This window comes from Nicotiana attenuata, unplaced genomic scaffold (assembly GCF_001879085.1).
Source record: "Nicotiana attenuata strain UT unplaced genomic scaffold, NIATTr2, whole genome shotgun sequence".
NCBI lineage: Eukaryota > Viridiplantae > Streptophyta > Magnoliopsida > Solanales > Solanaceae > Nicotiana > Nicotiana attenuata.
The window spans coordinates 182191-198989 of record NW_017671694.1 but is presented as its reverse complement, the minus strand read 5'-3'; the positions used below and the strand labels follow the sequence as shown (position 1 = coordinate 198989).

At 38.1% G+C, this 16799-nt stretch overlaps 2 protein-coding genes across 6 annotated transcripts; both read right to left on the bottom strand.

Moving 5' to 3' along the window:
* Positions 1-576: 576 nt before the first annotated feature.
* On the bottom strand, positions 577-7824 carry LOC109209726 (ATP-dependent RNA helicase-like protein DB10). Its single transcript, XM_019373044.1, has 9 exons — positions 7591-7824; positions 6010-6358; positions 5536-5658; positions 4619-4687; positions 3842-4111; positions 2847-3197; positions 2380-2657; positions 1407-1781; positions 577-1323 (listed from the first exon to the last, which is right to left on the bottom strand). Exons 2-9 carry the CDS (start codon positions 6331-6333, stop codon positions 861-863), a joined length of 2253 nt encoding a protein of 750 aa, XP_019228589.1. The 5' UTR covers positions 6334-6358; positions 7591-7824; the 3' UTR covers positions 577-860.
* A 2320-nt stretch (positions 7825-10144) lies between these two features.
* LOC109209725 (shaggy-related protein kinase epsilon) lies at positions 10145-16292 on the bottom strand. Of its 5 annotated transcripts, none has more exons than XM_019373040.1 (14): positions 16188-16292; positions 16026-16076; positions 15086-15286; positions 14903-14995; positions 14268-14327; positions 13853-14125; positions 12926-12997; positions 12797-12853; positions 12064-12204; positions 11912-11962; positions 11734-11829; positions 11558-11641; positions 10555-10657; positions 10145-10463 (listed from the first exon to the last, which is right to left on the bottom strand). In XM_019373040.1, exons 3-14 carry the CDS (start codon positions 15203-15205, stop codon positions 10381-10383), a joined length of 1233 nt encoding a protein of 410 aa, XP_019228585.1. In that variant the 5' UTR covers positions 15206-15286; positions 16026-16076; positions 16188-16292; the 3' UTR covers positions 10145-10380. The 5 variants fall into 5 exon arrangements, with proteins under 5 accessions (XP_019228585.1, XP_019228586.1, XP_019228588.1 ...); XM_019373041.1 differs by having other exon boundaries at positions 15086-15209; XM_019373043.1 differs by lacking the exon at positions 15086-15286.
* Between the last annotated feature and the right edge of the window lie 507 nt (positions 16293-16799).

Sequence of the window (16799 nt, the reverse complement as noted above, 5' to 3'; positions counted from 1 at the left end):
GACAATCTACCTAGCTAGAAAAAAAATAAGAAAAATTTTGAGAGAGAGAGGAAAGGACGAAGAACCTAGGAAGGGAGTGCTGATATGGAAGTAGACGAATGAGTTGCAGGTGTGGAGGGAGGGGGGATGATGGGAAAGGAACGGGAAAGAGGAAGCTGGAAGGGTTTAAGTTTTTTCTTTCTTATTGTATTTATTTTTATTTTTAAAATATAAATATAGGTGATAATTTTTATTTAAAAATTACACATGTCATCAGTTGGGTGGGGTCTTACTTTTGGATTGGTCATTTGCTGACTGGATAGACACGTCAGTGTATGTGTAATACACGCGCATAGGCTCAAGGGTCAGATGTGTTCATTAGTTAAGGGAATCATTTGTTCGAGTGTTCAAATGGAAAATATACAAAGTTCATGTATCAGCTTTCAAAAGCCCTACAAGTTTAAGTGGCCAGGAAGGCATTTTGCCTAAAAAGAAAGAAGCCTAATTTTGCTCATGGCTTTCGAAATAATGCATGAACTACTGAAATTAGCTCATGCTAAAGACCTAATGAACAGTTAGGATTCAAGAGAATCAACGCAAACAACACTTCAAAGTGGGCTTTTCTTAGCAATGTATGATTGCTATAGTACCATTAAACCAAGCTTGATGTCACATTGTTTACATTTACATCCGTCAAAAACTTCACTTTCAGCTATCTACTTTCAATACGCTAAGAGCTTCTACCTGAGAACATTGTTTACCAAAAAATGCAGTACTGGTGATAGTTAAACCAAAGCAAAAAAAGGTTCTTTTTCTTCCTGCAAATCCTACGGGGTAGCTACAACACATCAAAATTAACACAGAATATAAGACATGCCATGTTAGGCCCTCGTTTCGACGTCTTCAGGAATCATACCTTCTTCCTCCTCCCCATTGTAAGCACGAGGTCCATTGCCAAGTTTCCCATCACCTAGCCATCTAGGTGGAGATTTTTCTTTTTCCCAGCCCTTTTGGCAATCACCAGCTGATGGAGATCGATTATCAGAGTAAGAGGGTGATCGGTGTTTAGAGGCCACTGGGGATGATCCACTGCGCCCCATCATGCTTTCATGAAAACTCCGTCCCACTGGGGCTTGACGAGGAGGAGCCTGATCAAATCTTTCAGCACTACGGCTGCGACTGCGTTCCCTGCTTTTTGTATCACCCCATCCTGAACCTTTATTCGGGCTTCTGCTCCGACTTCGACCACGTCTCTGTGAAGCCTGCATCATAGTTTCATGGAAGCTACGAGCATGGAAGCTCGGTGGAGCGTCGGTATCACGAGAGCCATGACCATAACTATCACTAAATCACAACAAACTAGTCAGTACAATGGGGCAAAAGGGGGAAAAAGAAATCCATATATAGTTAAATACACAGCTAAGGACCTGTCACGTGAATCCGAGTCATAACCACGTCCACTTCTTTCCGATGATGGGGCTCCCCAACCACCCCTTCCTCCATCTCGTCCACCATAGCCGGAATCATAACGTCCCCCACGTCCTCCTTCACGTCCGCCTGGGCCAGAACCCCATTGACGCCTAGCCCCTCCCATACCACCACCACGAGAAGCCATGTCACGTAATTCAGTAGGCACTCGCTGATTTGCTCCTTCTAAAATTTTAATAAGATCTGAAGCATGCTTAGCATCCTGGTCACAAAAAAATGTGTAGGCCTCACCAGTCGCACCAGCCCGGCCAGTTCTTCCTATTCTGTGAACATAATCCTCTACTCCAGTAGGAAAGTCAAAGTTGATCACCACCCTGCCACAAATGTTTCATCGAGTATTAACATACACAAAAGATATCCCCTCACCCCCACCCATAAAAGAAGAAAAAAACTACTTGTTAAAGAAAATTTATATGGATGCATAAAATTTCAAATATAAAACCATAAAATCCCAGGACGATGTTACACCATGCCGGAGTATATCTTATCTACCTAACAGAACAGCTAGAGTATCCTGGAAGCAAACAAAATCCTCACAATGTAATTTCTAGGACAAGATACAATGTAAACTTTACTCATCAGTCTAGTCTACTTTTGCCAACTAAATCATGACATCACACATTCACCTGTGATTTAGGTTACAACTTACAAAAAAGGTATAAATTTGCAGCTTTGGCCTATGCTCTCTCAAAGTCGCCTAACCACCCCCAAAAACAAAGCACAACTGTTCACTTCCCATCAACTAAGGGGAAGTAACATGGAAAGAGTATATTAAGACGATATCAATCCGAAGACACACTCCTTAAGAAAGTGAAAGTATGTAATATTCTTCCATTCAGTTAGCCATCAAAAGAGAATTGCGTGTGACCCACAAATAGTCAAGCATACTATAAAATTCTTAAATCCAGCAACCTGATATCTTTGACATCCAAGCCCCGGGCAGCAACATCTGTGGCGACAAGAACGGGGGATTTACCCGTGCGGAACTGGCTCAATACATGATCCCTCTCACCCTGAGATTTATCACCATGAATTGCAGCAGCTCCAAATGGGCGTGTAAGATTGCGAGCAAGTTGGTCACACATTTTCTTTGTTGCACAGAAGATAATGATTTTTGATCCTGGTTCTTGGGATCTCAAGATCTGGTCTAGCCGCCTTTGTTTCTCCATATATGACAAGACTTCAACGTACTGCACGTGACAATTAATTCAATATAATGTAACCCCACTATGTCCAGTACAGGTTCTCCCTCCACGGGGCTCAGGGAAATAGGAGAGGCATTCTACCAGGACACCTCAGTCCTCTTAACCCAGTTTAGGAGAGGAAGAATCTTAGACACATCTAATGAGCAATGTCCAAGAAAGAAAACAGAAAAGCACCTGTGTTATAGACTTGTTTGCAACAAGCTCATCAACATTCCCAATGTTAACCTGAACTGGATTAACCAATAGATCAGCTGCAATTTTACGGACCTCCTTTGGCCATGTCGCTGTGAACATCAGTGTCTGCCGTCGTGTCGGCACCTCTTTCACAATCTTCCTTATCTGAGGTTCAAATCCCATGTCCAGCATACGATCCGCTTCATCTAACACCAAGTAAGAAATTTGATCCAGCCTAATTCTTCTCATTTCCAAAATATCATTCAAACGACCAGGGGTAGCAACAACAATATCTACTCCCCTATCCAGATCTCGCAGCTGAGGGCCTTTTGGGGCGCCTCCATATAGACACTAAGCAAAAACCATAAAGCATTGTCAATTTTAAAAAAATATGTCAACGCTGAGGGCCTTTTGGGGTGACTCAGTATAGACACAAACCAAAAACCATACAGTATTGTCAATTTCAAGAAATGTCTAACACAGATTCACTTGGTTCATCTGTCCCACACATTAGCATGTCAATATTAGTTAATTCTTCTACGGGCAGGTGCAGAAGAATATACTGCTGTAAAATTTATAAAATCATTTGGTATATGGGGCTTAACCTTTTCATAATGCACAACGCTATTGTGATGCATGGCTATTTACATAAACAAAACTCATGTTTGACCCAAAAAAAAGGTCATATAACCATTTAAGGAGATTGCAGAGTACTAACCAACTGTGTTTATTATAGCACAACCCGAGAAACACAATGATTAACCACTAGGTTCACTTTTGACCAAACACTCATTTAAAAAGATTAGAATCATACTTTACTGAAAAATATAGTAGAGTTGAGTATAGCCAAAAAAAAGGTGACAGTGCTAGCTGCCTTCTGATTAGAAGATATTAATAAATTAGTTAGCCCAAGCATCAGTACTTTGAAATCAAAAGAACAATCTACTTCTAGTATCAAACTTTTACGTCAAACACGGTCAAATAACAATTTATACCGTGCAAGATATCTTTGACGATCTACCAAACTTCACAGCTTCGTCTTGTATCTGTGTAGCTAACTCTCTTGTAGGCGACAGAACCAAAATAGTAGGGCCTGATTGAGGATTATTGCGACGTCGTTTTAGATGAATAAAGCCAGGAAGCAAGAAACCCAAAGTTTTCCCAGATCCAGTCTTTGCAACAGCTACTATGTCGCGGCCCTGAAGTGCAATGGGCCAGGACTGTGCCTGTATCGGGGAAGGAGCAGGAAAACCAGCTTGATGTATCTGGAAATGTAAAATTGGAAAACCTGTCAGCAGCTGTACAAGCCCGGAAGTCACTCCTAGATTACTTCTAGGATTTTTTGAAGTGGCCAACACAAGAAGAAGCATATCCCCCTTACGCAGGCAGCCAACGCTTGCATATGCAAACAAGAGCAGGAGGATGCCTCTTCTTCAGTTCAGACCATGTGGCAGACTGAAACACCACCCATAAGCAGTCCCAGCCACGAACAAGGATGGTTCAGAAAGCCCTTCACAATTTGGTCCACCAAATAAGGGCACTCCAAATACATGGAAGACCAAATAGAGGGCCGCACAGCGTACGACATTTAGCTCCTCCCTGGAGCAAATATCGCACCTGCGTCAAAGTACAGAAGGAAAAATTGGATGAGTACTGCAATGGATCTCCAGCAGCCATTGAAGTTAACAGAAGAACACTTGATCCTTAGAGTAATCTCTGCACTAGAGATATTCCCGAAAGACATTAAAACAAACAAATGGACTACATTATACCTCCCTCAAAAGCTCCGAAGGAAACCCAGTTGCTTCAAATGATGTGAAAGGTGGGGGCACATCACCTCCCTGGAAAAATGGAACACAAAATAAGACATAAGTATGACTGACATTCCCTTTTGGGCCTAGTTTGCATGGAATGATGGATTCTAGAAAGATGATAAAAGATGAATATTCAGGTTTTTAATGAGCAACATGAGTAATGTAATGAAGTTATCATCAGTTTCACGTACGAGAAGCCACAGTCAGTGCTATGATCTGTGTGCACATATAAAGAAGTATAAATTTACGAGTCAAATCTATCTGCATTGGCAATGATTATCACATACCAAAGAGACCAAAAACGGCAGATCTTTGAATAGATGAAGATAACAGAAGGCCAAACTGAGTTGCATTTCTTGTTTAAATAAATTAAGTTAAGAATTACCCAGACTACAAAAAAGTTCCTCACTGTTGTCACCAAAGTGATAACTGCTCTTTTATTTGTTATTACATTGCAAGTAGTAGTGATTTCTCAGAAAATCTCTACAAAATGTTGTTATTAGCATCAACATAATTTCATGCGCTACCCATAGGCCATAGACATTATTGGGGCAACTGGCCAACAAAAATACGAGTTTCCTCGTCCATTAAACATGATAGAGATAAACATATGCAATTAATTAAATTGATACCAACTTCATTAGTATTATCTACAAGTTCCTTAAGATCCTCAAGTGTCGAAAATCAAATTTCTTACTATCTTTCCATGAAACTGCCTCAATTTTTTATGAATGTTTATGGAACTACCTCATTTAATTCCCAAGTATTGCCAAATGTTAAACCAATGGCCAACAGGGCCTCCAGTTTCCAAAGTTGAAGATAAATGACTAATAGAGGAATGGTTTTTACATAATTGAAAAGGTACAGATGCTTACTGTAACAGAAATTTCATGCTGACGCCGATAGGCGTCTGGAGATATGTTACTTGCAGCAGATGGAGCACTATAGCTTTTAGGTACAGATGTTTCATCGCGGAAAACCTCACTTTCTCTTGCAGTCTATAAAATGATGAGAAAAAACTTTTGTAAGCAAAACATGGAAGACAGTTTTGGAACTGTTTGAGGGAAAAGAAAAGATCTGCAGAGACCAGAAGCAGAAATCTACTGAGGCCGAAAACAAGAATATTCTTGCAAGTTCTAATTTGCCTTGAAAACTACCAGAGAGAACATGGGTCATCAATCTGAAATAGTGATTCTGAAAAATGACAATCGAATATCCAAGATACTATTCAATACAAATGTTTGCTGATTTCACTGTTGTGTGTCACTATAAGTCACCAAAGGTGGGAAGAGAGAGAGAGAGAGAGATAGAAGAAAATGAATTCACACATATTAATTAGAACCAGATACCTGAATACCCTCACCAGAAGAAAGCTTGCTCAAGCCACCATTGCTACCTCTGTTGTATTCATTCTCATCATCATTGTCAGGACGCTGACCTTGAGAAGGCCTTTGAACTGATGAACTTACAGATACCGATGATTTATGTTGTGGAGCAGTACCCCCATGGGAAGGAGCAACAGGCCTCTCATATTGGGTAACATTGGTCTCTGGATTCCAAAAATATAGATATCCAGTCTTACCATCAACCAGGCCTTTCCAAGGTTTTGGGAGGGTGGGGTCCTCTGGTGCGTAACGCGGACCAGCAGAAGATGCAGTTGCAGTAGCAGTCATATCAAGCTTCAATCTCGAATTACCTCTGGCACCAGAAAATCACACGACATCTTAAAAGCATGAAATGAGAATTAGAGTAAAACAAAACAATCATATACTGGAAAAGGACCCCATGAGTCACTTTTTTCATGCATTATATTCATGACCTTGAAGAATTGACACAGTGCTAGAAGAAAGCACTAATAATGTAATAAAGTCAAAACATCAAAATACAGGCTGCCCAAAAGAGAGATACAGAGCGAACTACACAACAGAAGAGAACACGTTACTTCATACTTCAAGAGTAGTATGTTACTTCAAGAGTAGTACACACGGTCTCAGCAGAAACAAAGAAACACATCCAAATGTGCACCTTGCACAATGTAGGATAAGTTTTTTATGTGGTAATCCCCTCCCCAACCTAAAATCCCTAGCCACCCAGACACCCAACTGTGACCCTTTCCCACACTGCGCCCTTGGTGACTTGGACCCCAAATATATGGTTGGAGGTGAAGGGCCCTTACCGATAGGCTATCCCACCCTTATAAGCAGTCAAAGAGCACTTCGAGTACAAATATAGAAAACTGAATGGCTTTGCAGAGAACAGGAACCTCAAACAGCTAGCAAATAACAAATACTCCCTCCGTCCACTTTTACTTGTCCAGTATTCTTAAAAAAAGATTTTCACTTTTACTTTTTACTTTTAGCATATCAAGAAAAGACAATTTCTTTTTTCCTATTATACTCAAAATATTAATTATTCATTTCAAATCATCTTCTCAAATTCATTAAAAAATGCATCAATTAATATGGCATCATAGTAAATTATGCACTTCATTTATTACGTATTTCTTAAGGGATGTGCAAACTCGGACAAGTAAAAATGAACAGAGGAAGTATAACACAACGAGATAAATTGGGACCAAGCTCCTTCCCATCAAAAACCTGCGCACATGCATGCAAGTTCACGCGAGTGACACTAGTTCAAAAGCTTTTAAACTGTTTGAAAACAAAGCAAATTCAAAACCAATAACAAAACAAACAGTCATGAAAACCTAAAATCGCACATAAACTTGCTAAACTTACGAGCATTAAGGAATCAAACAACGGAAAACAACAGCTTCACAAGCAGAAAACTTTAGACCAAATAATCAACAAAAATGAGCCGATTAAAACCCTAATATTATCATCTACTAACAAATATCTTAAGTCAAATGTCAAACATTGCAAGGATAAACTCAGATCTGAAGCATAGCGAGTAGAAATGAGAAATGGTACCTAATGACGTCGTTTCGATGACAATGAAATGAGTTGAACACCAACAACTACAGCCACAGACGATTCTCTCACCTCCGATGATCTCTCCCTTCCGTTCTCTCGCTGTGATAAATAATTTAAATACAAATAGATATACAAAGTTATGTATGTAAATGTGAAGCAGTGAGAAACAGGAGAGACCTACGCTTCCGATGGCTGAGAAGCGTAGGGGATACGGAAGGGACGAAAAATCGGCTCAGAGAGGGATATTTATAAGCGAGCACAGAAATGCTCCAACAATAGTGCGTCCTGATGTCAGAGTTAATTAACCATGGTTAGGTTAGTATGCCCAAATAGAAAACCGCGTCTGTCACCAATTCTCTTACCAACAAACATCCTCACTACACAATAGAGGAAACATATTTGGATAAAATACTCTGTCCGCTAATAGCAGTTTGTTTGATACTGTTTAATCTGGCGTGGAGAAAAAAATGTATTTCACTTGTGAAATAAGTAATTGTTGAACTTATAGATTGAAAAAGAAAAAGTAGCACGTAAAAATATTAATTGATTGATTAAATTTTGCAATTTATAAAGTAATATTTTTAATAAAATGATGTCAAACAAACGCTCCAGAAAAAGAAAGTGAAACAGTGTTACATAATTCTATTTTTAAGAAGGAAATTTTTTAGATACTACAATATGTCTAACTTCTTTTCTCTACTTTCTTCAAAAGTACTAGACATGACGAGAGAGAAGACAAAGCGTGTGGTTTGTACTGAAAAGGAAAACAACAGTTTCGCCTCTTCATTGAACCGTCAACGTGAACACAATGATCTCTAACTAGGACTAGAAACCAATTTGATTATATCTCAAAATATGATAGCTTTTAACCGTAACAAATTTGATAAGAAGATTATGATCTTATCATGATTGAAGTCGAGATCTGGTAGAGCGACAATTCGGATTCAATAAATCAATTTCCTATTCAAGACTTTAGGATACAAGATAGGGGAGCTGCTGTAATTTGTTATGTTGTTCCATTATAGATTGATAATTATAGAGGAGGCAGATTTAATTTGAAAGATAAAAATACACTAAATAAACAAAGGTACTACGTGTAATTTGTTATGTTGTTCCATTATAGATTGATAATTATAGAGGAGGTAGATTTAATTTGAAAGATAAAAATACATTAAATAAACAAAGGTACTACGTCAACATTTAAGTTACAAATCGAAATGGAATATGACACATGATAACGAGAATTGTGGATACTACGTCTCATAGCTTATAAAGATCAAAAAAAGAAAAAGGCAAAATACATAAACGATCCCTTGAAGTTGTCCTCAACGACTAGCTGAACACCTCAATTGATCCCTTTATCATTTAGACACTTCAAGTGACTGTTAAGTAAATCAAATAGACACCCAAGCGCAACATACCGGATACGTGAGTTACACTTGCCAATGATGTGTCAAATGAGTCAATCAGTGAACGACACGTGTAATTTATAATTAAAACTTAACACTTATAATTAAAAAAAATGAATTTAAAGAAGAAATAAACTTTTTCCCCTCACTATTAAGCAAAGCATCGCCCCCCCCACCCCCCACCCCCCACCCCCCCACACACACACCCACTTAATCTTCTTCCTTCCAAAACCAAAACCAGCGCTACCCCCACCCCCACCCCCATTCATCTTCTTCCTTCTGCCCTTCTTCTGCGTCTCCTTCCCCTTTTCCCTAATCCACTCTCCATTAGACATAGATCTTTCCATTATCCATTCATACTTGAAATTTAAACTTAAATTTTTCCATAAAACTAATACAAATATGAAACAAAAGAGAATAGCCAAAGCAGAGAATCTATGGTGGTTTCATGGTTGGCTCAAAGCACCCTTGTTAAGTTGAACAGTGAGTCAATCGCCGGAAAATAAAGAAATCCGAGATAGGGATCAGAAACAGTGAGTCAATCGCCTGAGAATGTTAAGCTCTTCACTTCCGAGAATGCTTCTCTTGGTGTACATATACAAAGGCACTCCTTGATTAAGATAATGGTTCTACAATGCAATCACAAAATGAGTAGTATAAAAATAATTCGAGTTTAATTTTTAATCATTGGAAACTATAGAATTTTCATGGAAGCTATAGTGGTTTCATGGTGGGTTGCACTTGAAAGAAGAAGAGAGGGTATTTTGTATTTTTTCTTTTTTCAAAAAAAAAAATTAGGCTGCAAAAATGTATCACATGCTCAAAAATTGGTTAGCAATCACGCATATGCCACATCAGTGACATGTGTCTATTTGATTTACTTAACAGTCACTTAAAGTGTCTAAATGATAAAGGGATCAATTGAGGTGTTCAGCTGGTCGTTGAGGACAACTTCAAGGGGCCGTTTATGTATTTGGCCAAAGAAAAAAGACACAGCAAATCAACAATACCATGCGTGTCTAATTTCATTTTACGTTAACGTTGGGGCTCTAGTTGGAACGTTGAGTAAATTACGTTAAATTTACGTGCACGCGCAAACAGGGGTAATGGACTCAACAGATTTGGTTTGGCATATAAAAATGTATTTTAAACTATGCATACATCTCACGAATAAGGTAAATTTTTACGATACATAACTATTTACGATTAATTGTTTCTGGTCTACATGTCAAAATCAGCTGATTAGACAATCTAGCAGGCATATAATGGAATGGAGATGTCAAACGTTGTCCTATTCCTTGGGTCAACATATATGGGGAATAAATACAGTGGTGACAAATAAGATTAATTTTACAAAGATACACATTCATATATAAGATTAGAAGCCAAGGAAGGGACACTGCTTTTTAGCATGTTCTGGTAACAGTTTGTTTAAGAGGTCTGGAGACGCTCCTTTCAGCTCTGCAAAATGATAGTATTTCATTATGAGAAAAATAATATATGAAGGAAAAGAACAAATTCCTAAAACTGGTGGAGAACATAATAATTAAACCTTGAGGCCTGAAGTTGAACAGAGGTGGCAATGGACGACCATTAGGAAGACGAGTATTAGGGTCACGGAGTTCATCAAAGAAAGAGTGAGCAAGAGCTTCCAACTGCAAAAAGGAATCAGATCGAGCACACAAAACCATGATATACATTTCTTCTTCATGTTATACAACTAGAGCAAGGACAGAAAACTCGAAAATTAGCCAATAATGGAACTGAATCGAGGAATGCTCCTCTTAGGCCGTTTTTATTGGTGACATAAAATATCAAATCGCCATTTGGTGAAGGAAAACTGGTTCTGTAGGTAACACATAACATCTGCTTTTGTGGGTAACACATAATTCACTGTTTATTTCTCTTTTTTGTAAGTTTGTTTTATAGCATCTTTTCTTTTTTGAGACATCACAAAGATGACATAATCATTCCGGATTTGATATCAAGTCCAGTGAGAGAAGTTAGCAATACTTGATTCTTCAACAGTGAAACCAACAGTACTTTTTAGTAACCACAAAGAGACCTTCCCTGAGGTAGGTCTCCAAGGTGACCTTGGTATAATTGGTAATGGAAAACAAATGATTGTTCCAAATTTTGAAGCAACAGCGGAAAACGACCACAACGGCAGTTCTCACCTGGCTTTCCCTCTCTCATAATTCTAACATGAGAAGAAGTAGTCACTCCTATAAAGAACTTAAGGTCCTCTACCATGGTACTTCTGCCTTAGAGTGAATCATCATGGATGAAAAGTAGTCTATCCTCCAAACGGAACTTATGATCTTCTAACTGTGGCTCTGCCTTAGAATAACATGGTTCCGCAATTTTTTAAAACCATCCCAAAAGGAAAGACACCTAAAGTTTTCTTACACAAATGGATGCTGCCTCATGTTTGATTTCGGAGCTTCAACCAATACTACATTCTTTAACCTCACCACTGCGTTTGCAGCTGAGGATCTCACTGGAGGAAAAGAAAAGAAAAGAGAAAATACAGGAACAGAACTTGTTACACTCACCGAAGTGCACCTCAGATTTGGAGAATACTGGAGAAGCCTTGATACAAGATCCACAGCTTCAGGAGGCATCCGCTTATGAAAAATCTGTGCAAGCAAGATGTGGCCATGAGTTTCTGATGTGATGCAATGCATCAGAAATGTATATTCTATATATGATCATAGATCAGGATTCTTACTTTGTGCCAGGGGTGAGCTTTGATTTGCGGGAACTTGAACTCTGTGTAATTTGGATTCATGCACTTGATTTCCTCACGTGTTGGTGTGCCAAGAACCTAAAGCGAACATTTCAATTTGTTGTATTGTGCAAACCAAAGATCACAAATTGAATAGTCATCTAATCAGCTAGACAGATACCTTGATTATTTCAACGAGCTGATCGACACCACTCTCACCAGGAAAGAGGGGCTACAGGATTTGGAAGGGAAATGATAAGCATGAAACAATCAATTTTTATGACATTGTCTCTGTATCAAAATAAAAATAATTAATTCCACAGGAAATACAACCTGCCCAAGAAGCAGTTCCGCTAGGACGCAACCCACAGACCAAATGTCAATTGCATTGGTGTACTCAGTTGCTCCAAATATTAGTTCAGGTGCACGATAGTAGCGTGAACAAATATATGAAATATTTGGCTCGCCTTTGACCTGTTATGATGACAGAAATAGGGACACGAACTATTAAAATGAGAGCACTAGATAAGACAAAGCCAAACCTTCCACCCACCATAACACCCCTGGAAGATTAATAAAGACAGGGAAAGAATAAAGGTAATGTTATTTCAGAAAAAAAGTTCCATATAGTAGTTTTGCAAGGTACTTCTTGATCAGTCAATTTATTGGTAAAACCCAACAAGCAAAAGATCAAATTCATAAGAACACAATAGAGCCCTTAAAAATTAGAAAATAAGATATCATATAACATTCTGGAACACTTTCATTTCCTGAATTATCAGAGGATTGACATAATATAATATCATTCAACTTCCTTTAAATTCTTGTAACAAATTGTAAATGGCATAGTTATGACAATGCAGAGCACAAGTTTTTCCTGAATCATCAGACAAAACATGACACAACTGTACTTAGCGTCCATTAAAACTCATTTTAACAAATCCTCTTCCGCATGCAAAGCTGAAAGTGATAGACAGTAGCATTTCACAGTTGTCGAACAAATGATTAAAAAGAATATTTATGTTCCAGAACAAGCCATGACTAAAAGATCACATGTAATAATTACCAGGACTTTGGCACTCCCAAAATCGATGAGCTTAAGCTGATGTGTGTGGGGGTTGACCTGCAGTAGTAAATTGAAATAGTCAATATCATAATGCTTTTAGTTGATTGAATTTGAAGTTCAAGCACAAACCAGTAAATTCTGAGGCTTGATGTCCCTGTGACAGACTCCTATCCCATGTATGTAAGCCAAAGCTCTAAAAATCTGTACAGGTGCAACATCAATCAAACATAGGTTGCCAAAAAGATATACTAAGGTAGGTGTAGTGAAGAGGTTTTGCTACAAGCCATAAGCAGTAACAACAATTCACTGTAAGAGTTGCATAATCGCACAAACCAGGGAGGCATTTTACTCCATGATAGATAAGCGCAATAGCTCTAAATATTTCATCTTTAACAGTTACAAAACAGAGACCTTGTTGTTTTAAAAGATATCGCTTTTCTGATAGGTTGGAGCAAAAAAAAAGACATAGCTACAGGGGTGAATTGCTCAAATCTCCTGCACATGTGGTTTAGCCGAAGCTAAATGAATCTCCCTTTAATTTTAAAAAGTAAACATCTCCAATCAGACAATTGGGAGCAATCATTATGTTTGAAGACTATTTAACTGAAAAACCTTTCTCATTTATTTCTTATACATTTAAAATATAAGATTAATTCTCTGTGTTTTCTGAAAGTAGAAAAGAGCAGTAATTGGGTAGAGCTATTTTCCCTCAGGTCGAAGATAACCTTCTTTATTATTTCTTGTTTTTTCTTTACGAAGAATGGGTCCCTTAATTGACATCGAAGACAGTAGTTGCCATGATATTTACACTTTCACAAGATTTACACTTTTTACATACATCATAACAATTTGAACATGATGACAGGAATTAAAGGCGAAAGAAGTTTCCGTAACAACTTGGTCAGACTAGAGCAGCAGTCACGATCATCTTTACCCTAAAGGAGGAGGTACATGTAGTTTGGTTGAATTTTAGGCAACATTCATGTCATTAACCCTATCTTAATTTGTTTCTAGGTGCAATGACAGAAACTTGAGTTATGTACTCAGATGGAAAACCTGATATGTGTACAGCTTGACATATATCATAGGCATCCGTTGGTTGGCTTTGCTGTAATGTCTTAACACACGGTAGACAGTTTCAGGTACAAATTCGAGAACCAAATTTAGGTAGAGCTCCTCCTTTTCTGTGGTCGAAAAGAAGCAGTGCTTAAGTGAAACAATATTAGGATGATCAAGAAGTCGCATAGTCTGCAATTCCCGATTCTTGTATCTCTTGTCCTGCAAGACCTTTTTTATTGCCACAGTTTCTCCTGATTCAAGGCATTTGGCCTGCAAATTTAAAAATGAGACTTCAAACCAGTGACAAAATTTTATGGCCAAGGGGGTATGTTGCCACTACTTTTTTAAACCCCTGTCATACAACATTCTTGATTATGACAGTAACCATCCGTGACATATTAACAACTCATACCTGGAACACAATTCCAAAGGAACCCTGTCCAACAACTCGCTCTGCCATGTAACTGATGGTCTGAAGGCCAAAGAGAACATTAGCAAAAAAAACTTTGCACACCAGAAGACCACATAAGAGAAAATTCAAAGATGGAAATGATAAAAATGATCAGCAACATGAAGTTAAAAGAAATAGCTCAGTTGAAACTATTTAACTTATTTAATTATTTCTCTGTTTGTGGGACCAAGTAAGTATCACAGAATCAGTGCCAGACTTAGACATGGTTATAACGAGCATTTAAATTATCAACACAAGACAATGAAATACTAAATTAAGTTAAGTAGGAGCATGCAACCTCGCCTAATTTGCAATCTAGAGCTATATCCTAAATAAAACCCAGAACAAAGTGTCCACTGACTCTCCTAAATATTATCAGAACAACATCAAGCAAAGTTATCCCTGTCATTAGACGTCCATTGTAGGTCCAATTACTTAACTTTTTCTTTTTGCTAATCAATTTCTGAACTTACAGATAGCAATACTTGGTAATTTCTAAAATCCAGGAAAATTTCGAAAAATAAAAAAAGTGTGGGGAATGAATAATTTAATTTGGCGAAACAATCGAGCTTGAACGAAATGACTGAACATGTCACCTGTTTGGGCTGACCATTCTTTCCCCCAATAGTTGTCACAATGATGTGACCTGTTTCAGTTCCATTTCCATCCACTACAGCTGTTTCCATTTCCTATCACAGCGAGACTTGCACAGATAAGCAAGTACAGACAAGGAAAAGAATATCTTAAAAAGAGAGTACTCGTCTACTTAGAAGAACAACCTTTTCTACTTTGTCATCTTTGATCTTCATTTCATTTATTTCTTTAGGGAGATTGTCAATAAGCATGGTATCAGTCATAGGTTTTCCACCTGCTGAAGGTATTATAACGCCAGAAGCCATATCGCTGAATTACAAATAAACTTGCTTATAGTATTGATAAATGAGTACAACTCAAATGACAGATCATCAGCTTCTAAAAACCTGAATCATAAATATATACACATAAATTAGAAAGGACGCAAGTGATACCATACTAACACTCAGTAATGTGTCCTTGAGCAGATTACTAAATCTAGAAATTGCATGATATAGACATTCATATAACATTGACCTTAATTCACGCAAACAGAACCCCAGCCACTTGATATTCAGTTAAGATATTGAAGGCGTGCAGCGTGCTACTCCTATCCCCTATAAATGCAAAATAAGGCGAAGCACGGTTTCATAAGCACTGATTATTGCATTGACCTAGTGTCCGTGGTGTATGTTCACTATGATCCGATCCACCCAATGATCATCAAGAGACAACAACAAACTTACAGAAGCAACATTGTAAGTCCACCTCCGGTCAGTAATAGCGGACAGGACTAGCATGCGGAACATAGAAACAGAAACAAAAGCAAAATGAACTGCACAATTACATACACACTTTATATGGGCTTTGTGAAATATAGTTTTGTACTAATCAAAGCTCAAGCATACCTTTTTCACTTCAATCAATCAACTACACCTCAATCTCAAACTAGTTGGTTAGTTACGCTATATAAATCCTCTGTACACACTCAGACAGCAAACCTTCACTTTTATTGAGTTTGGAACCAGCTAAGCTTTCCGAAACGGAGTTGTTATTCTTCTTCTTTGCGTTCTATTTTTCTAAGGAAGCAGAGAACAAAAAAAACAAGGAATCTCAGGGAACATAAAGTAAATAGAAGACACGTACCTGCAGCTTGAAGTGAGCAGCTCACATTTCGGCAATGGCAAAACTTATGATCTGGAAATGGCGAGGAAGAAGTAAGATCGAGAGAAATGATGAATCGCGAAAACCTAAGCAAGGAAGAGAAAAAGTGGAAATGAAAATTGCGTATGGCCAGGTTTCAGATACTTTGATTCTAGACCTCTGCTCTGCTATACTGTTGCTTTTTCCCCCTCTCTCACTCTCACTTTGGATGCTTTGATGAAGCTGGGCGGACCCCAACTAGTTTTATCCATTTCAGTTGATTGAAGTTTCGGGTGTACGAGTTAGCCACGTGTAAGTCTCTAGTTAGAAGTTGGTAAGCTTACGTCATTATGTTGACTGGTATTAATTCTAGTTAACTAGTTAATTCTAGCGTAGAATCTGTGTGCTCTGCAACTCTACGTAGGCGGATTCTTTCGGGCTTCCAGATTTTATCCACCTGATATCCGGAACCCAATTGTGGTTTTTTGACTCAAAATATCAAAATAAGTACAAAAATTTAATGACCAAACTATGTAAAATGTAGTTTTGAAACACGCTTTACTTTAACGTCTGATTGGAACGTTAAGGTAAAGCGCGTTTCAAAACAACGTTTTATATAACATGCTTTTTCAAACCACGTTTTACCTGAAACTGATAAGACGTTTAACTAAAACGTGGTTTGATAAGACGCTTTATGTAAAACGCTTTACTAAACCACGCTTTACATATTCAAATACACGTCCCCTTCCTTCCCCCACGCTAAAACCAGAAAGCAAC

Coding starts and splice junctions, on each gene's coding strand:
- LOC109209726 (XM_019373044.1), bottom strand. CDS start 6,333: ATGACTGCTACTGCAACTGCATCTTCTGCTGGTCCGCGTTACGCACCA. Junction 2,658..2,846: donor CAAACAAGTCTATAACACAG/GTGCTTTTCTGT, acceptor TGTCACGTGCAG/TACGTTGAAGTCTTGTCATA. Junction 1,324..1,406: donor GACTCGGATTCACGTGACAG/GTCCTTAGCTGT, acceptor GTTGTGATTTAG/TGATAGTTATGGTCATGGCT.
- LOC109209725 (XM_019373040.1), bottom strand. CDS start 15,205: ATGGCTTCTGGCGTTATAATACCTTCAGCAGGTGGAAAACCTATGACT. Junction 12,854..12,925: donor TCAAGCCTCAGAATTTACTG/GTTTGTGCTTGA, acceptor TTACTACTGCAG/GTCAACCCCCACACACATCA. Junction 10,658..11,557: donor CAAATCTGAGGTGCACTTCG/GTGAGTGTAACA, acceptor TCCTTTTTGCAG/TTGGAAGCTCTTGCTCACTC.